The sequence below is a fragment of the Lissotriton vulgaris genome, chromosome 8 (genome assembly GCF_964263255.1).
Source record: "Lissotriton vulgaris chromosome 8, aLisVul1.2, whole genome shotgun sequence".
In the NCBI taxonomy this organism is placed as follows: domain Eukaryota; kingdom Metazoa; phylum Chordata; class Amphibia; order Caudata; family Salamandridae; genus Lissotriton; species Lissotriton vulgaris.
Genome location: NC_141696.1, coordinates 813,815,596 through 813,836,859, shown reverse-complemented (window position 1 = coordinate 813,836,859; position 21,264 = coordinate 813,815,596). Strand labels below are relative to the sequence as shown.

At 45.9% G+C, this 21,264-nt stretch overlaps 1 protein-coding gene across 8 annotated transcripts in view; it reads left to right on the top strand.

Annotated features, from left to right (window-relative positions):
• Positions 1-21,264, top strand: part of TFDP1 (transcription factor Dp-1) — a 531,476-nt gene that overhangs the window by 440,330 nt on the left and 69,882 nt on the right. For all 8 annotated transcript variants that reach the window (XM_086934690.1, XM_086934693.1, XM_086934687.1 and 5 more), the window contains exon 10: positions 16,379-16,545. In XM_086934690.1, coding sequence (XP_086790816.1) covers positions 16,379-16,545 — 167 coding nt within the window. The remainder of the gene's footprint in view (positions 1-16,378; positions 16,546-21,264) is intronic.

The window sequence follows — 21,264 nt, the reverse complement described above, 5'->3', positions numbered from 1 at the left end:
AACTTGGAATCTAAATGGTCTTAGGGTAGTTCACAGACAGGAAAGAATATTTCAATACATGAAAGACGCACCAGAGCAGATTTTCATACTCCAAGAAACTCATCTCACAGAGTAAGAACTGAGGGTAGTGTGCAAGAAGAAAAAATGGATTCAAGAGGTGGCCTGTACCTCTCAGCAATTAACTATAAGAGGAGTAGCTATCCTGGTTAAAGCGAACCAAGTTTAGAGTTGATAATAAGGGCAGGTGGGCTATAGCTACGATTAAATATCATTACTACAAATTCACAGTTGCGGGGTACTATGGTCCAAATTTGGATGACACTCTCCCGCTTAGGGAAATGATGGAAGAATTGTTAGAATTCAAGGATCCCCTAATTTTACCGTGAGACTTTAACGTGGTCTTAGATCCCCAAATGGATAAAACATACAGGGAAAGATCCATATATAACTCTAAAACGGGACATTTTTGGGTGAATGCTATGCATCAACTAGAATGGGTGGATATTTGGAGAAAAAAATGGCGAACAAAAAAGGAGTATACATTCCACAATAAGAAGTTACGCCACAAATCAAGGCTAGATTTTTTCCTGATTTCGGGGGAGTTGGGGGAGAAAGGTCAAGGAGGTTAAGCATTTAGGCGGTCATTTCTCAGATCCCTCAGCAATTTCCTTAGTTTTAAAGCTTTCAGGACTGCAAAGTAGGAAGAGGTGGACTTTAGATCGAAGCATCCTGTTGGAAGATGATGTGACAAAAAAATTGATAGATTAGTCAGAGGGATTCTTTGAGCAAAATTTAGGAACCGCCCCAATTGAACTCGTTTGGGATGCTTATAAGGCCTTTCTGAGAGGAGTGATTCTGGCTATCCAAACCACGAGGCATAAAAGATTTAGTACCAAGGTGTCTGAAATAGAAGTGAAAATAGCCAGGCTAGAAGATCATCTGTTAAATCAGAACCAACAGTGTGAACCAGCTATTCTGCAAGAATTAGCATTATGTAAATCTCAATTAGAAGAGGTGCTCGACGCTAGACTCAAAAGGTGGCAGGCCAGCTCTCTTGCCCATTTCGAGTATGGGGAAGCTAGTGGGAAGCTTTTGGCATGGAATGCTAAAAAGGACCGATCTAGGAGTAGAATTAAAGGGATGTAACGGATGAGATTTCAGATAGTGCATCTGACATAGAAGAAGCCTTTTTTAGTAATTTTGAACAGGTGTGTAATGAAGACTTGTTTCCCCAGGACACTTCAATTCAAGAATGGTTAGAACAATATGCAGTCCGGAGAATTGAGGATGAAGCAGCAAAAAACTTAAATGGGAGGATAGATTTGAAGGAAGTGCTCTCTGCAGTTAATTCAGGCAAAAGAGGTGAGGCCCCAGGTCCTGGTGGGCTGCCAGCAGAGGTATATAACATTTTGGCTCCAGTTCTTGCCCCAATACTCTGTAGGCTGTTTTTCTCTATCTTTGAGGAAGGGGGGAATATCCCCTCAACATGGAATGAAGCAACCGTAGTGCTAATTCTTAAACCATTTAAGTCAGCTATGTGATTCATATAGGCCAGTCTCTCTGCTGAATCTCGACTATAAAATCTTCGCCGGGATTTTAGCAGAGAGATTGAATGGTGCCGCTGATAAATTAGTGCACGGAGATCAGAAGGGATTTGTTAGAGGCCGATCTATCCAGAACCTGATCCAAGCATTAGTGGGGGCGATTGATATAGCATCCCTTTATAAAATGCCTATGGCCATTATCACGCTCGATGCCGCCAAGGCGTTTGACCGTGTAAACTGGGTCTATTTAACCAGAGTACCAGAGAGATGCAATCTGGGCAAACATTTCTGTAAAGCCATGTCTGCAATTTACCAACATCCCACCGCTAGAGAATTGGTTAACGGTAATGTTTCAACACCCATAACTATCAAAAGAGGGACTAGACAGGGATCCCCCCTTTCGCCCCTGCTCTTTAATTTATCTATTGAGTCCCTGGCGGAAAAAATCAGGCAAGATATAAACATTGTGCCTTTTAAATTCAGAAATTGGGAAAGGAAAGTCTCATTATATGCCGACGATATGCTAATATATACTTCAGATCCAATACAGGCAATCCCGTTAATATACAATGCAGCAACCCAGTGTGGTCAGCTTTCTGGTTATCAGATTAATCAGGCCAAAACAGAGTGCATGCTATGAAATTTAGAAGTTCAGGTACCTATTTTAAAATAGGAGATAAGATATCTAGGTGTCCAAATCACCCAGGATATTGCAAAATTAACTGACAGAAATTTAGACCAAAGAAAAAAATTGCAGAGTCTTTAAAGGGCTGGTCTCTCCTTCCTCTCACACTGATCGGAAGAGTAAACATTATAAAAATGATGTTGCTCCCCAAACTGATCTTTTTGTTTCAAAATATCCCCTTAGCCTTTAATGTAGTAAAGCTCTGATCAATTCAAGCAAAATGTAATTCCTTTGTATGGTCTTCAAAGGGAGTCAGGATCTCATGGAGGAAATTGCGCAGGAAAAAAAGCAAAGGTGGTTTGTGCGCCCCAGATCTGAAGCTATATGCGTGGACCTTACTACTTAAAGCATAGATCTCGCTTTTTAATGCTCCAGATGGATCAGAAGCAGGCATAATGTTTAAGGAAATGCTGATAGGAATCCAAGGGGGTTTAAATGGATTCCTATATAAATATGGCGACCCGCGTTTTAAAAAAAGGTCTGATTGAAGACATTGAATGATATGGCTTTTACTTGGGCTAGAGTAAGGAAATCTCTGAGACTTGCATACCATACAGCCATGGCTCCTATCTGGAATTCCCCTGGCTCCCCAGAGTGGACCAAGGATAGTCTCGCAAAACCGTTGCTGGCCGCGGACATTAAGTATTGGTCTCAGCTAATGCTTGATGGGATGCTTGTATCATGGGAGGAGATCTCTAGCGTGACTAAAAACAATCTATCTAAGTTTAAATACTTTTAAATAAAGAGCTGGAGTCAGGCAGTAGGAGCGCAAGTAGGGAGAACAAAAGTTTTGGAGGGTTTGCTTCAAGGGAAAAACTGGAAGATAAGGACAGTAACCCTCTATTGGGCCATTTTGGAAGCAGACGACGGCGATTTCATTCTGCCAGCTCATCTGTGGGGAGATCATATTTTGGATGTCGATCTGTAGAAGATATGGCAAGTATCCTTTGACATACTACACACTACAGTTTCTCCTGCCAATTTAAAACACAATCATGTTTTGTCTCTTCACAGAGTGTATTTGGTCCCCCGCTAAGCTTGCTAAATTTTCAAAAGACAGTACCCCTTGCTGCCCAAAATGTAAGCTGGAAAAAGCGGATGATCTGCATATATTTTTAACATGTCCAGTCCTGCATAAATTTTGGTGTGCGGTATCTGAAGGTATGAAAAGTATGTTGAAATTTAATATACAGGTTAGTATTTTACTTATATTCTTTGGTATTACTTCGAATTACAAATCAATCTCTCGAGATGACTTTAAGTTGATGTTTTATTTAATTATTCTAGCTCGCAGAGAAATCGGCAAATTTTTGATAAAAGATACCGCACCAACTTATCTAGACTGGATTAATGCAATTAAACATACTTTGAAATTATCTTCCTTGGATCTACCAGACACTGAAAACCTTGTAATCAAATCCAATACAGACAAGGGAACTATGGTGCTGGTATTGATTTATCGCCCACCCAAAACTATGCCTACATTCCCAGTCTCTCTGTCTGAGCAAATGGCCAGCTTAGTCGTTGATTATGATAAGGTCATGTTGATTGGGGATTTAAATTACTGGTACAACGTCCCGGAAGCAGGACCTCAGGCCACAGAACTTTTTGAGCTTCTCTCCCATATGAACTTCTCTCAATCTGTCCTGACTCCCACCCATGAAAAAGGACACATCTTGGACCAGATTTGGACACGCAATGCCCCTCTATCCACCCGACGACATTGCCTTGCATATGGTCTGATCATCACTTACTGCAATTCTCTATTACCTTTCATGGCCATCTAAAAACCCCTGCTCCCTCGGGGGGGCTAGTCATGAAATGGAGCTCATTAAATAATCAAGATTTCCTGTCCACCTTGGCTAATTCTCTCCCAGCATCTTCCCCTGATATTAATCTGATGGACAAAGAACTCGCTGAATGGCTCCTGGCTGCCTGCAACGTGCATGTCCCTTTAACCAAGTTTTCACGCGCTCGCCGCATGGACGCCCATAGGTGGTTTACCACAGACCTAAAAAATCAAAAATTAGAACTGCGCCAACTGGAGAGAAAATGGAGACACGGGTACTCTGACAAAGATAGATCATCATATACTGCAGCCCGCAGGAAGTACAAGAGCTCCATTCTATCTGCTAAAAATCTCCAACGCCCAAAACAAATCTAGAGAAATCTTTAGGGTCGTAAACGAACTGTGTAATGATGTCAGAACCTTCCCCTCTCAACCCCCCACTCAAATGATGTGTAATCAGCTTAATGATTTCTTTAAGGATAAGATCGCCATTATAAAGGATAGTATTCAGACCACCTCTACCATTGCGGACAGAGTGGAAATCTGCAGAAACCCCTATGAACTTGAGGCTATCCCTCCTATAGATCAACCCAAGTTAGTGGAGTTGATGAACCGCGTAAAGTCCGGGTCTCCCAACGACCCCTGTCCCCCGCATATACTGAAGGAAGTCTATTCAACACTTCCTCGAGGAATAGTCCCTCTCCTGAACGAGTCCCTATCACAGGGAATAGTTCTCAATTCATTTAAAAACGCCACGCTAGTCCCATTAATTAAGAAACCAGGTGCCGATTCTTCTAATCTATCGAACTACCGGCCCATATCCCTCCTCCCTTATGGTGCTAAGATTCTTGAAGCCCATGTGGCTAGCTGTATCTCTAATTTTATAGAGACATCTGACTACATGGAGCCCAACTAAGCCGGATTCCGCCAGGCACACTCTACCGAGGCGGTGATCCTCGCTGTCCTGGACACTATGAGGTCCAATGCCGATAAGGGCATACATCAGGACTTGGTGCTCCTGGACCTGTCGGCAGCGTTCAACACGGTGGATCATACCATCTTATTACACCGTGTCGAACAAGCTGGCCTTCGCGGCTCGGCTCTTGGCTGGGTCAAGTCCTTTTTGAATGACCGATCCCAGGCAGTCAGTATGGCGCCCAAACTCTCCACCACCTGCGGCGTTCCGCAGGGTTCGTCATTGTGTTCCCCCCCCCCCCCCCCCCCCCCCCCCGCCCTGTTCAATCTGTACCTTAAACCGTTGTTGCATTCCTTAAAAAACAGGAAGGTCACAATATACAACTATGCGGATGACCTGCAGCTTATATTCCCACTAAACTCAAAGGACTCCGTCGAGGAATTCCAGACTACTATGCTGCACATTCAAGGGTGGATGGAGCAGAACCATCTAAAACTTAACCCTGGAAAGACGGAGCTGGTACTCCCAGGCAAAAGTGCAACCAGCTGGGGACCTCATTTTTGGCCGTCTTCAATGGGATCTCCTCCGTCTCCCTCTCTTTCGGTGAAAAGTCTCGGGGTCACCCTTAGCTCCGACCTTTCACTGAAAAGTCAGGTGGGAACGGTGATCTCCTCTAGCTTCTTCCAGCTACGAAAGATCAAGAAAATTGCTCACCTGCTCACTCACTCTGCCCTCATCCAGGTGGTAATTGCCTTTGTCCTCTCCCGTTTAGATTTTTCCAATTCTATTTATTTAGGCCTTCCCCTGGCTCTTTCTAAACGCCTACAGATTGTGCAAAATCAGGCGGCCAGACTAATATTTAAAAGCAATGGCAGGAGTTCGGCGAAACCATTGCTAGCCACTCTTCATTGGCTACCCATAGTCCACCGGGTGACTTTCAAGGTAGGCTGCCTGGCCTTTAAGACTCTCCATGGCAAAAGTCCCAAGTTCATTACCATCTTATAAACAAACACGAACCGACCCGTAATCTCCGCTCTGCTCACTTGTTCCTCCTCACCTTGCCCCTTTTCAAAAAGAAACGACTTGGCGGATGCCGATTCGCTCATCTGGCCCCTAAGATCTGGAACTCTTTTCCCCTTTCACTCCGGAGCTGCACCAATCTGGCGGAATTCAGGGGCGCACTGAAGACCTGGTTATCCAAGCAAGCGCACGGTTAGGGTACGGTTTACCACCTCTAGCTCCATGAAACCCCTGGGTGCCTGTGCGCTTAACAAATTTCGAATAACATAACATAACATAGCATAAAGCGGAAGAGTAAAAAGCACTTTTGGACTCCATGGATTGCCTGGTTGGATAAGCTTTAAAAATCAAGGTCCAATGATTATGCCTTTTTGCGGAATAATTTACCCTAAGATCAGTTCCATGGTGGCTAGTTAAAAGAACTGAACTGTTCACTACTTCATCAGGGCATCTGCAAAAAGTGCCTTCAATAAGATATTCGGAGTTTTACAACATTCTGTAGTAGGGGATCTCTGTGTATAGTCATAATCTAGTGAATAGTCCCGCCCATGTGCGTGGACCACGGCAATCAAAAATAATCTCTTAAGTTGTCAAATCATGCAGAAACTGCAAAGACACTTAAGAGAGAATTTAAAGACAAATAATGCAGCCTATATCCACAGGCTACACTGTCCAGTACTTCAACTAGAAATTCCACCAAACAACAACACAGCCTGCCCAGTTTCTACCATAGAGAAACTTTCCTCCACCAGTAAAAGAATCTGGAATGATAGAGAGGAAGGCATGGACAGACAAGCCCCATAGGCTGCCTTTATGTGGCTTAAATAGGATACTGTGCCTTTAAGAGAACTTTCCAGAACTTCCCCCAGTATCCCAGAATGCATAGCAGGTCCCTCTTACTTTCAGTTCTTTTTTCCGGCTCCTGCTAACAGGACCCTGGCATTGAGCTCTCCCTTGTTTCAAGGGTTTATTGTCACTTTTTTGGATAAAAGTGTTTGAGTATATATTTCTTGGTGCTTCTCTTCTCTCCTGTGTGTTGGTTCAGGCTTTTTAGGGCTCTAAAATGCCTGGTCTTTTCGACAATTGCCCAGCATGTGGAAGGAAGGCCAAGAGTGATCCACACAACGTCTGCATCGTCTGTCTCCCTGACACACATGTCCCTGAAGACTGTGACATCTGCCAGCAACTTTCAGCAAGGACCCTGAGGGACAGGCTGAAGATTAGGCTTCAAGGCCTTGAAGAGAGACGACTGCAAGCTGCAGGTGGGTCTGGGCAGGCTGGGAAGGTTCCCTCTGCCTCTGCTGAGGCCTCGGGGGGCTCCCCAGAGGCAGGAAGGCCAGCAAACAGTCCCGGTCTCCGTCGGCGTCGATTGCATCGACGACGACGTCGAGAGGGATGACGACGGTGTTCCCCATCTCCCCGGGGCTCTGGGTCGAGACGGCGTGAAGATTCGATGTCGAAGGGCCTGGATAGGCCGCCGTCGAAACCACCGTCGACTGCATCTTCATCGTTGACATCGAAGACGGAGCGACGGGCATCAGCGCTCGCCGTCGAGGCGACACCGCCGATCGCTGTCGAGGGGCTCCTCGATGTCGAGGACCTCGAGAAGGAGGAATCGACGCTCGTCGTTGAGAATGGAACGGTCGATGTCGCGGAGGCGGCGTTCGGCGTCGAGAAAGGTCGACGTCTCGGAGGCGGCGTTCGACGTCGAGGAAGCAGAGGTCGACATCGCGGAGGCGGCGTTCGACGCCAGAGTCGCGGAGGCGACGTGCGACGCTCAGCGTCGAAGGAAGAGATCGGCGTCTAGGAGTCGCTCCAATTCTCCTAAACGGCGCAAGAGGAGTTCTGGCGCGAGAAGTCAGGCTGGATCTAGTGGAGGACGCAAGAGAAAGCGATCGCCTGCTGAAGGGGCTGGGCCGCAGTCCCCTTCGCCGAAGGAGTCACCGGGCTCGGTGTACTCGGTGGTGTATACACCAACTCGGCCTAGGTCCCCCCTCCGCCTGTACCTAAGGAGGACCCTCCCACCAACCCTCCACTTCCGCCAGGACGACCACTACCACCGCTTCCACCGCATGGGCCTGCCCCTCGGTCGGTGATACGCCTGGTCCCTCCGCCGAGATCGACGTCATTGCCTCCTCTGCCGACACCTCCTAAGGGGACCCCTAGACCCCAGGAGGAACCGAGGAAGACGCCCCCACGGAAACCTGTGGAGCGTCCACGGGCCGGGAGATCACGCTCTCGCTCTAGGAGGAAGGAGCGATCGCGCCAAAGGTCGTCTACGCGGTCGAGACACCGCCATAGGAGGCACAGATCTCGCACGAGGTCCTCGGGGACCAGGGACTACTCTCCGACCTTGTCGGGATCACCGGACACGAGGGTGTCTCCGATTGATGACCTGGTGGCGTTCCATGATGTCCTTTTGAGAGGCGCTGCCAAATTGGGCATATCTTTGACGGTGCCCACGCCTAAGACATCAGTCATTTTCGAGACACTGCACCAGAAACACCTGTCTCGTCCACTGCTGCCTCTGGTGCCGGGCCTGGAGGAACCGGCCATGGACCTTTTCCTCACCCCTGCGGTGACTAAGGCGGCCCCGTCGAGATTGCTGAAAAAATACCTGGCTCCCGATTCGGACCCGGCCTTTCTAAGGGAGGAACCTCCTCCAGATTCTGTGATTGGGACGGCGGCCCACAAACAGCATGCCACCACCCCGTCATCCACGGTTCCCCCGGATAAAGCGTCTAGATGGATGGATTCAGCTGGAAGAAAAGTATGTGGAACATCGGCGACCTCTATGAAGGCTGCGAGGGCCACGGCTTTGTTGGGACGTTACAACCGCGCCCTCTGGGACTCCCTCCAGCAGTTTGCGGAACACTTGCCTCGCGAGAAGCAAAGACTTCCAGGAAGTCCTGAACGAAGGGATGCTGGTGGCGAATCAGATTATCAGCGCTGCAGCAGACTCATCCCTATTAGCGGCACATGGTTTTTGCCATGGGGTTAACCAGCGACGTCACGCCTGGCTCCGCCTTACGTCACTAAAACCGGACGCACAGCAAAGGGTGGCCAACCTTCCATTCTCTGGCAAAACCCTTTTTGGGAAACGTGGATGACGAAATGGCCCGCATGAAGGCGAAGGCCGAAACACTCATGGCTGTGGGCCTGGAGAAGCCCAAAGAAGCGAAGAAATCGTACCGCCCATTCCAACGGCGGTTCGGTGGGCAGGGCAGAGGACGTGGCCAACCTTCGGGACAGTCGCAGCAACATCAACAGTTCCGTAAGCCGTTCCAGAAACGCCAGAAGGGCAGAGGAGGCCAACAGTCGGCTCCAGCGACCAAAGGCCCGGCCGGGTCTAGGCCCTGAGCACTTACTTCCTCCGGATCTGTTACCCACTCCGGTAGGGGGAAGCATTCAATTTTCTCTGACAGAGCGGAGAAAAATTACTCAGGACAAGTGGGTGCTGAATATTGTTTGCAATGGATACAGTGTTCGGTTCACCAGCCCGCCTCCAGCAATTCCACCGGTCAGCTCGCAGTTTCAGCTGCGCGAGCTTCAGGCGGAGGCAGATATCCTGTTAAGGAAAAGGGCGATAGAAGACGTACCTCTGTCTCTGTACTCCCGGTTCTTCCTGGTTCGCAAGAAGGACAAGAACGAGTTCAGGCCCATTCTGGACTTGCGACAGGCAAACAGATGGATTCGCAGGGAAAGGTTTCGCATGCTGTTGTTGCATCAGATTTATCCTCAGTTGCAACAGGGAGACTGGCTATGTGCTATAGACCTACAGGATGCGTACTTCCATGTGCCCATTGCACACAAACACAGGAAGTTCCTGCGGTTCCAAGTCGGCGCCAATCATTATCAATACACAGTACTCCTATTCGGACTAAAGTCTGCGCCGAGGACATTCTCGAAGTGCATGGCGGTGGTAGCAGCACACCTACGGAAGAACAAGGTGTTTGTCTACCCGTACCTGGACGATTGGTTGATCAAGGCATCCTCCTTCTCGGAAGCGCGAGCACACTTCCAGAAGACGTGCGTTCTCTTGAACAAGCTGGGGTTGCACATCAACATGTCCAAGTCTGTCCCGACTCCGGTCCAATGCATACAGTCCTTGGGAGCCTCCATCAATACGCTGTCAGCAAGCGTGTCTCCTTCGGAAGAGCGACGATTATCACTCCTTCGGAAGGCTCAGGCTCTTATGACCACTCCATCTACAACAGTGAGGATGGTGTCTTCTCTACTGGGATCGATGGCCTCTTGTATCTTCCTGACGCCACACGCACGGCTGCACATGAGACCGCTACAGGAGTGCTTGGAGGACCAGTGGAATCAGAGGAAAGGATCTTGGGATGACAAGATATGGCTGTCTCTGCATGCTCTTCAGTCTCTGAAGTGGTGGTGTTCAGCGGAGAATCTCCTCAGAGGGGTTCCCTTCCACTAGGACATTCCCACGCAGACTGTCGTGACGGATGCTTCTCTCCAGGGGTGGGGAGCGCACTCCGGAAACCTACAGATTCAAGGAACGTGGTCCCCGATGGAGGCCACGTATCACATCAATTTCCTGGAACTCAGAGCTGTTCACTTGGCACTGAAGGCCTTTCTTCCGTCCTTTCAGACCAACTCTCTGCTTGTACAGACGGACAATACCACCACGATGTATTACCTCAACAAGCAGGGGGGCTCGAGATCACACACTCTGTCGCAGGAGGCGCAGACTATCTGGCACTGGCTTCTGGCCAGAGGACTGACGATAACGGCTACCCATCTGCCAGATGTGCAGAATGTTCAGGCGGACGCACTGAGCAGACTGGTTCAGGAAAACCATGAATGGGTCATAAACGACGAAGTACTAGGAGAGGTCTTAGCAAGGTGGGGAACTCCAGACGTAGATCTGTTCGCCACTGCCGAAAACAGCAAATGCCGAGACTTCGCCTCCAGGTACTACCAGCAGGGGACGCTGGGGAATGCGTTATGGATCAACTGGTCGAACAGCTTTCTGTACGCTTTTCCACCCATTCCCCTGATTCCGGCGGTGCTCATCAAGCTGGCCCGGTCCAGGGCTCGGATGATACTCATTGCCCCGGAATGGCCCAGACAGTGGTGGTTCACGGACCTGCTTCACTGGTCTCTCCTTCCTCACAATCAGCTGCCGTGCAGGCCGGACCTTCTCATGAAGTTCGGGGGACAGATGATACACCCCAACCTCTTGTCTTTGAGTTTGGCGGCATAGCTCCTGAGATAGTGCAATATGGCCATCTGAATCTGCCCGATGATTGCATGGACATACTGAAGGAGTCTAAGAGACCTTCCACTCGGACTTCCTATGCTTACAAGTGGAAGAGGTTCTGTATCTGGTGCCAGTCTAAGAACCATGACCGGACGACGTGCAAGGAAGATGTCATCCTTCCTTACCTTCTACATTTGGCACAGTCTGGACTTAATGTTCATTCCATTAAGGTTCATCTCGCTGCATTGACTGCCTACAAGAAATGCCCTTCACAGACTTCCTTCTTCCAGATCCCTGTGATCAAAGACTTTTTGGAAGGCTTGAAGAAAGTATTCCCTCCTGTCAGGCTTCCTTCGCCTTCATGGGAACTGAATGTGGTGCTGTCCAGGTTGATGAAGGAGCCTTTTGAACCTATTCATAAGACTTCGTTGCAGCACCTATCCTGGAAGGCGGCGTTCCTCGTGGCCATTACATCGGCCCGCAGGGTGAGTGAAATTCAGGCGTTGTGTTGCCAAGAACCGTATACTGTATTTCATGCTGCGAAGGTTGTTATGCGTACTCACCCTAAATTTCTTCCCAAGGTTATTTCTGATTTTCATGTCAACCAGACCATAACTTTGCCTACGTTTTTTCAGAATCCTTCGTCTCCAGCGGAACGGTCTCTCCATTCCCTGGATGTTAGGAGGGTGTTGAAATTTTATCTGGATAAAACCAAAGATAGTCGTAGGTCTGACCAGTTGTTTGTCAATTATGGATCAGTCAGGACGGGTCTTGCTACCTCTAAGCAGTCCATTTCTAGGTTGATTGTGTCCTGCATACAATTGTGTTACCAAAAAGCTAATAAGACCTTAGGAGGTAAGCCTAAGGCTCATTCCACCAGGGGCAAAGCTGCCACGACAGCCTTGCTCCGTTACGTGCCGATTGCTGAAATCTGCAAAGCAGCCACTTGGAAGTCGGTTCATACCTTTGCTAAGCATTACTGTCTGGACACTGATGCCAGGGCAGATGCTCAGGTTGGACAGGCTTCGCTGCGGAATTTGTTCGCACAATAGTGATGTTAATTTCTTTCTCCACTGCCGCTTTGGTGTGGGGATGGGCTTGCCATTCTATTCACTAGATTATGACTATACACAGAGATCCCCTACTACAGAAGGAGTAGTTTCTGTCCTGTAACTCCAGTTCTGTAGTAGGGGTATTTCTGTTATAGTCATAAGCGCCCGCCCTCCTCCCCGGTGGAGATAATTCTTCATGTAAGGAATGCTACAGGTCTGGCGTGCTACGCCTTCAAAAAGAACTGAAAGTAAGAGGGACCTGCTATGCATTCTGGGATACTGGGAGAAAGTTCTCTTAAAGGCACAGTATCCTATTTAAGCCACATAATGGCAGCCTATGGGGCTTGTCTGTCCATGCCTTCCTCTCTATCATTCCAGAGTCTTTTACTGGTGGAGGCAAGTTTCTCTATGGTAGAAACTGGGCAGGCTGTGCTGTGTGTGGTGTTTGGTGGAATTTCTAGTTTAAGTACTGGACAGTGTATCCTGTGGATATAGGCTGCATTATTGGTCTTTAAATTCTCTCTTAAGTGTCTTTGCAGTTTCTGCATGATTTGACAACTTAAGAGATTATTTTTGATTGCCGGGGTCCACGCACATGGGCGGGACTATTCACTAGATTATGACTATAACAGAGATACCCCTACTACAGAACTGGAGTTACAGGACAGAAACTGCTCCTTCCCGGGTATATCTGCTGTAAGTGGATGGTGACAGTTGAATGCACTTCGGAAACATCTTTTGGCATATGAGGACTACAATAAAAAAAAAAAAGGTTGGATCTGTTGAGTGGTATATATTTTTTTATTTTGCATCCCATTACGTAGTAAATTAAAGAGTAAGACGATCTACACTTGGCCTGGACGTGTCCGCGTGTGTCTAGGTTCTGGACGGGTGTGACGGAAGCACTGACTGACATGACTTCAGTGACAGTTGATGTGGACCTGCGAGTATGTCTGCTGGGCATGGTTTCTAATATTCCGTTGAGTGTGAGGCGTTTGGTTTCATTGGCGCTACAGTTAGCCAAACGTAGAGTGGCGGCCCTTCTGGGGAGGGAGGAGGGCGCCTGATGTAAAAACTTGGCTGCAGGAAATGGCGTACTGTCGGGATCAGCTGACATGTTATTATGAGGAGCTGCCATTGGGCTCAGGCCCAAGAGATATTTGGGGACCGTACACCACTTACATGTTGGCAAAGCTCTCTGACGATGACTGAGCGTGGTCATTGCCTTTACTGTGACCGGCTGCTCTACTCAGGGAGATACTGACTCGGGGGCTGCAGACTGCCGGGCAGATGGTGTTCCCTTGGTCGAACCCCTCTGGTGCTACTTCAGGCATGCGCCTGCTGTCTCACTAATTGTGCAACACTACCTTTGCTGGTTTTGCTTGATGATGTCCTCCAACATTGATGCAGATATTGGTTGTTTTTAATTAATGCCTCAGGTGTTTCCATACTGTGGGTATCTTCATGATGCTGTGACCATCGCTCACCATGCTTGTTATGTCTTCCATCGCTCGAATAGCTGTCCATCTAGGATCCGGGATGACTATTAGGGGGGGGGGAGTTGTTTAGTTACTAAGTTTGACTATGTCTATGAAATATAAGGCCATGAGGAGATTTGTCATTGATGCTGCAAGTTTGACTCTGTTTTATTAATGTTCGCTACGCCGCCGGGCCTTTGGCTGTCGGCATCACGGCTGTGTACTGGAAACTGAATGACCGTCTGTTTCAATATTTGCGGCCGGCCCATCGGGTTGTAGGCCAGAAGCTGTGTACTTGCAGAATGGTGTAATAAAGGTCTTCAAAAAAAAAAGAGTAAGGCTGTATCATACCAATATATACTCCTTCTCTACAGAGTGTCACCTTTTAATCTGGGAGTATCTGAACTTACTGCTCCCTTGGCTACAACTGGCCTCTCTGTTTCAACTGTGTGGGCTTGGCTTTGTTTCCTCATTGGCGATGTAGCAGCCCTCTCTTTTATTTTTAAGATAAATGACCGTCTCTAGAGCTTTCCTCTTACACTTATTTGATCCTCTACTTAATTGATTAGATGCTATGATTCTATTTATCTGGGTTTTTGGTGCTCTTACTTTTTCCATCTCATCCTTCTTTTTCACATTTCTAACTTTCCACGTTTCCCAGTTAAGCACGTATCTCTTCCATGCCCTACCTTCCTCTTATTCTCTGGACTCCTACACTCTCTATTCCATACATTCTACATTTTGAGTTAAATATTAGATCCCATCTTCTCTTCACAAGCTCAGATCTCCTAGCAGTAAACACAGAGGTCTGTCTAACTGAGGTTTCCATCTTCTCCTGTTTTATCAGGGAAAGCTACCAGCCTTACTATGGCGGGCATACACTTACTTATTGCCCTTATATCTTTTGCTTGATAGTATCCCCTCACTGTTTGCACTCATTGCTTCCAGTATACCACGCAAGGTTTTTTGCATACGCAGTATAACTTCATTGCAGAATGATGTTGATTTCCATTGTCCAATGTCATTGCACCCTCCATCACCCCCACACCATTAAAGGAAGAGGGAAAGATCACATTCTCATCTAGCACATTATTCTAGTGTATAATGTGGTGTAGAGGCTCCACTGATGCTACCATTAATGGTGCTCCCAGCTGCAAAAGGCGCGCTCTTGGGAATTGGTGAGGAGTGATCAGGATAAAGAGCACAAAATCGACAAAGGGAATATGAAAAACGTGGTTCTGGAAATGCTATGTGAGGTTCAGATAGTCAACAAAATAGATGCCAGTACTGCCCAATAATTCAAAAGATTGATAGACAAATGAGTAATTAATCGCTCATTTCTACAGACCACTCTTTCAGTCAAGGAATAAATCTCATGAAATCTTTTTATTTTTATTACACCATTGGTGTTTTTTTTTTTTTCTTATTTGTAGCAAAAAGGATTAGAGATATTTGGCTTTATTACTCAGTCCAAAATATCTTACATTATTACATGGGAAAGGAGCGAAAAGCTTTTAATACTAAAATTTAGAAGAAAATGTTTAAAGTGAGAGAGAGAGGGATACAGTAAAAAAATTGTGATTCAAAATTCAATCAACTGCTGCATACAAACGAACAATCAAGCAACAAAAGTGAAGGAACTCAAAAGAAGAAGACAAAAAGACAGGGGTGTGTGAGATGCTGTGGCCCTGCGCTAGTCCTATTTATAAATAGCAGGTAGAACCAACAAAACTAAATTGAAGGGTTTCTTTTAAAGCAATATTATATGATAACATATAATATTAAGATGCATGGTCATGCAGTACTGTAAAGTTTTCTGCAGTAGTCCCAATGTACTTCATCAAGCCTGCTAATGTCACCGGAGTTTAGAATGCTGCTTTGAGATTGAACTGACAGTCTGGGAAAAATACAGCTTTGCTTGCATCAGATTTTGTGACTGTGATGATTTCGAATTGAAGTTGTGGTATAGATAATAGGAAATTCGCTGTGAAACTGAAATCTAAGGCTGAAGACCAAACTGATAACCGAGAACAGCTTTTGAATGCACGGGGTGGGAAATAGAGTATGAGGCAGTAATTCTGGTTTTAATGACAATGCTGTGGAAGAGAGAGAATAGCTATTATTGGGTATGTGAAGGGCAGTATTATTGTGTATAAAGTGATTGTTTCTGGATTCCATTAGATGGATTTTCATTTTTGCTAACAGTCTACATGGCAGGTATTTTTGAGGTGAGTACTGAAGGTAATACGACCCGCATAGATAATTTCTGTTGATCCAATAGTTAAACTTTCTGCAGTACTTTTTCCTTCTCTCAGCTGTTCTTGTGTTATATTCAGACTGCCTTGTGATCCCTTGAAATTAAACAGGCTATGGACCATTTGCACGTCCTATGTTCATGGGAGGAAAGGGCCTGTATTTGTGCTTACGTTTATGGAGAAATGTCTTGACTTTATTTTACAACCGTCAAGATGCAAGGGAAGTGTGATGATGAACAAACTCTTGAATATTGATTAGCATCACAAAATAATGCTTTACATATATGTAACTTTAGAGTTTAAATTCAATAGTTTTGATTAATTACTTTCTTCTCTCAATGGCGATTCCGTTTTTAGTAGTCTTATAAAGATGAATATTCAAACTTATAGAGTAAATTTCTTTTCTAATTTTTAGGTTTGAATACCTTTTTAATTTTGACAATACGTTTGAAATCCACGATGATATTGAAGTGTTAAAGCGAATGGGAATGGCGTGCGGGCTGGAATCGGGAAGCTGTTCTGCAGAGGATTTGAAAATAGCAAGGAGCTTGGTGCCTAAAGCTCTTGAACCATATGTAACAGGTCAGTTTTTTGTTTTTACAGAGAATGTTATTGTAATTCCTTACTCAGTTTATGTATGCAGTGATCATGTAGATATACATCTCTCTCAAAGCTATTCAGTAACGAGTTATCTGAATTGGTGTTCTGCGAAGAAAACAGATTGAATTATTAGGAAAATATTATTCACATTTAGGTAACATACTTGTAATGAGTGATTAGAAGCCATTTAAAATGTTTTATGTAAAGCTTGTATATTTTTGGAGAAAAATCCTGCTAAAATGCAGTCTCAAAGAAGTTTCACATCCATATTAATTGCATTTCTATGGAGGTCCCTTCTTTCTTGAACTCATTTTACACAGACTTTTACTATTGGAATCCTATACACTCAGCAAATATTTAAAAAGCAAATATTAAAGAAATTATACCCCACAACCTTTAAAAATCTGAAGTAAAGGCAGAGAGCTACATTTTATGTCCTGTATTTTAAAAAATGTACAATATATTTCTATAGATTGATTAACAAAGAAGTTAAGTCATCAAAACTTCACCCCTTAAGATTGCATGCAAAACAGTTAGTTTTTTTATCCTTTGTTTTGAAGTTTGCATAACATTGTTTTCCTAGGGAGAGTGTAAATTCATAACCAGTGTTGACTGCAGATACACATGCTGTGCACACTTCTTCCATCTAGTGTTGGGCTCAGACTCTACAACTTAGTTTTCTCAAACAAGTCTTTTGTTGCTGACGTGACGTCGAGACTCCTTCGTGGGAACGTGCATGCTCACCTGCTCCATTGTTAGATTGATGTTTTTTTCCGCCATCAGGTTTGGAAGGAAAGTGCCGGAGCTCTGTGCAACTTAGGCGCCCTCAAGTCTTCCCAACACAGAATGGAATTGAACCGGTACGACAATACTTTTTTAAGAACGCCAACTTCATATCCAGTGACTTTCTTTGTGACATTTATTTATTTATATTCTTATATAGCGCAGGATTCAACCCCCGTTGGGGTATCTCCGCGCTTACGCTTTTCCAGGAAGGCCTCATAGTACCGGTGAGCTGTGGAAGAAAAGAAAAATAATATCCTAAGGAGTCGGGAATAGGTGTGTTTTTAACTTCTTCCTAAACAGCAAGAAATTTTCAGTTTGTTTTAAAGTGAGGGTAAGTGAGTTCCATAGAATAGGGCCTTTGTAGGAATTAGCTCGGCCTCCTTGCCTAGCCTTCCTGATTCTTGGAACCTGGATCAATTGCTGGCTACTAGAGCGCAACATGCGCCCAGGGCTGTAGTGATGGAATTTTTCTTTCAAGTACTTAGGTCCCATGCCAAACAGGCATTTATGTATTGTGCAGCTTATATCTTATATTTTACACGTTGCCTGACCGGCAGCCAGTGGAGTTTGGCCAGGAGAGGATGAGAGGCAGTCCTTGGCTGAGCATTGAGAACAAGTCTCGCTGCAGTGTTCTGAACTACCTGCAATCTTTGTAGTTGTTCTTCATTGGCCGAAATAAACAGGCCGTTGCAGTAGTCCAGCCTACTGGTTTCCAATGCCTGGACAAGAGTTTTCCTATAGTTGTCAGGTAGGAATTGGAAGACACGTCGTAGCAGTCCGATGACATGAAAGCAGGACCCTGCTACTTGGTTGACATATTTTTTAAACAGAAGTGCCTTGTCAAGCCGCGCACCAAGATTTTTTACAGTCTGTTTGGGAAAGGGGACTGGTCCCAAATCTGGGGGCCACCAATCTGGTGACCACGAAAGCGTGGCCTCCCCGAACAGCATAACCTCCGTCTTGTCCACGTTGCACTGGAGGCAATCTAGAGCCATCCAGTCCGATATGGCCCTCATACCTTCTGCAAAAGATTTTTGTATTGCGGGAGTTAGGGTATGGAAGGGGAATAAAAGCTGAGTGTCATCAGCATATGACACCGGGGTGAACCCATATGCTCTTGCAATGTCTGCCAAGGGGGCCACATACACATTGAAAAGTGTGGGGCTTAGGCATGAGCCCTGTGGCACTCCCTTGGTGAGCTCCCTTAAGGTGGAATGATGGGAGCCCAATCGGACTCCTTGCGAGCGGCCTGAGAGAAAACTCTCCAACCAGGACAGAGCCACACCTCCTATGCCTATCTCCCTCAAACGATCGAGAAGTATTTCATGCAACACCGTGTCGAAGGCAGTGGATAGATCCAACAGCACCAGAATCATAGAAGCTCCTCCATCTAGTGACATCCTGATGGTATCGGTCACTGAGAGGAGGGCGGATTCGGTGCTGTGATTGTGCCTGAAACCAGATTGAGAAAAGTCCAGGCCCTCGATGTATTTTGACAGATGGAAATTCACATGCCTCTTGGTCATTTTACCAAGATAAGGCAAGAGGGAGATGGGTTGCAGGTTTGAGAGGTCTGTCCAAGAAAGTGCCGCGTTCTTCCGGATAGGGTTCACCACCGCTTTTTTCCACTCTGTGGGCACACATCCTTCCCTGAGCGATTGATTTATTATATCCTGAATCTGAGGTCCAAGTAAGATACTTAGGGGGGGTAACTATTTTGGCGGGCAAGAGATCTTCAGGAGACCCCGATTTTATATGACTAAAAAGAAGAGATAGATCTGAGTCACTGACAGCTGGAAATGCCATTAGTGATATATCTCTCTGCTTAGGCAGTATAGGAGGAGAGAGGATGACATTCATTTGGTTCTTTTGACCAGATGCCTTCATTATTTTCTCATAAATCAGATTAATTTTATTTTCAAAGAACAGGGAAATATCATCACATAGAAGTTGGGAAAAGTCATCTGGGCTTTCACATGCTGCAGGTTTTACAAATGTCTGTAATATTTTATACAATTCCCTAGAAGAATTTCCTGCCTCCACAAGTTGTTGGGTAAGGCAGTTTTTCCGTGCAAGTTTGATGTTCCTGTAGTAGATGGATTGAGCCTCATGGTATGATTTCTTACTTTCCTCTGTTCGCGTTTTCCTCCATTTCTTTCCTATCCTCCTACAGTCTTGCTTCTCTACTCTAAGTGCTTCAGTATACCAAACTTCCTGTTTGGAAGTAGGATATTGTTTACGGAGCTTCAGAGGGGCTATCTTATCAATTGCTTCTATAAGCTAGAGGTTAAAATTGGATAATGCCAGCTCTACGTCATCCTTTTCTGTGGGAGTAGGCTGTTTCCATTCCCTCTGCAATTCCTCAACCGTAACTTTGTGCCACTGTCGACGCCAAATAGGTGGGAGAGTGTTCTTTTGCGAGGGTTTGTCCACTCCAAATAGCGAAAATTCCACTATAAAGTGATCAGACCAATTTATTTGAGTTATAGAAGAGCACCATACTCTGGAGCAATTAGAGAAAAGCAGATCCAGAGAATGACCTCCTATGTGTGTTGGCCCGCTATTCTTTATTACTAGACCAAGAGTAGAAAGGTCGGTGAGTAGAGATCTAGTTTCTGGACATACTGAAATATTTGCGTGAATGTTAAAATCCCCAAGAAGAAGGAAATCTTCTTTCGCTTTAAAATGTGGAGCTAAAAGTTCTAAAAGAGAAAGGGAGAAGCCCACACTAGGTCCTGGTGGACGATAAATTATTGCTCCTTTCCAGAAAGTATGTGTGGCAGTTTTGATTTTAAAAATCATTGTTTCGTATTGTGGGCAGCATTTTTGTGCCAGTATGGTAACCTTCAGGTATTCTTTATACATAATGGCTAATCCACCACCTATTTTAACAGGGCGATCTAAATGTATAAACTTGTATCCCAGGGGAACTCCTAATGCAATAGCCGAAATTGAGTGGGGTTTTAGCCAGGTTTCCGTAAGGAAGCATAAGTCTGGCTGCAGTGTATGTACCAGATCCCATACTTCCAGCTGATGTTTGGGTAGGGACCGGACATTAAGGAGAAAACACTTTAACCCATTTACCGGTACTAATTTGGCATTAATAATCTTAGATTGAGGACTAAAATAAGGAGTCTGAAAATGACAGTTAAAACAAGAGAAAGCACCTTCTGGACAAGGCCAGGAGTCTCTATTACACTCTTTCTGTGGGAGTGTCCTTAAATCCAGTAGGGTCTGGGCAGAATACCTGATACCCCGCGTACCTGCGGGTGGTGCAATCAAAGGGGATGGGTCCATTGCCCCTAGCCCCGTCCTGTCGCAGACGGGCAGCTCTTTGGCTGGTCTTCGGCGTGTCTTCGGCTGCGCGCCCAATAGGGGGCGAGGGCTCAATAGCCCCTGAAGTAGAGCCGCTAGAGCGCTACCCGCTCTAGTGATTGCCGGAAGTGCCTGGCTCTCACGTGTCCGCCCTCCGCACAACGGTACTAGTTACCCTGTCGGAACGAGGCGGACAGGAAGCAAAGTTGAGCCGAGGCTTGTCACTGCCCTCCGAAGAAAGCAACAGCTTCCCCTCCTATTAATTCAGGTGGGGGAGATAAGGCGCGATCGCGCTCGCTTTTTTTTTTTTTTTTTGTAAGACATTTATTATAAACAAATGGAAAAGAAGATGCACACTGCGTCACGCCAACAACCCGGAGGCAGGCCGCTATCAGGTAGGTCATACAAAAAATTTCAAATAAACAGATCAGAGGCCGTCATCCGGCCGGGTTAATCATTCAGAGGTAAACATGAAACACAATAAAATCTTTAGCGCGTGCAGTGCGACTTCAGCGAGTAAACGGTCTTACTTTTCTTACAGTGCTGCTGACAATTGAAAGATAGCGAGAATCAATGCAGCCGCCCCTGAGTAAGCAGCGG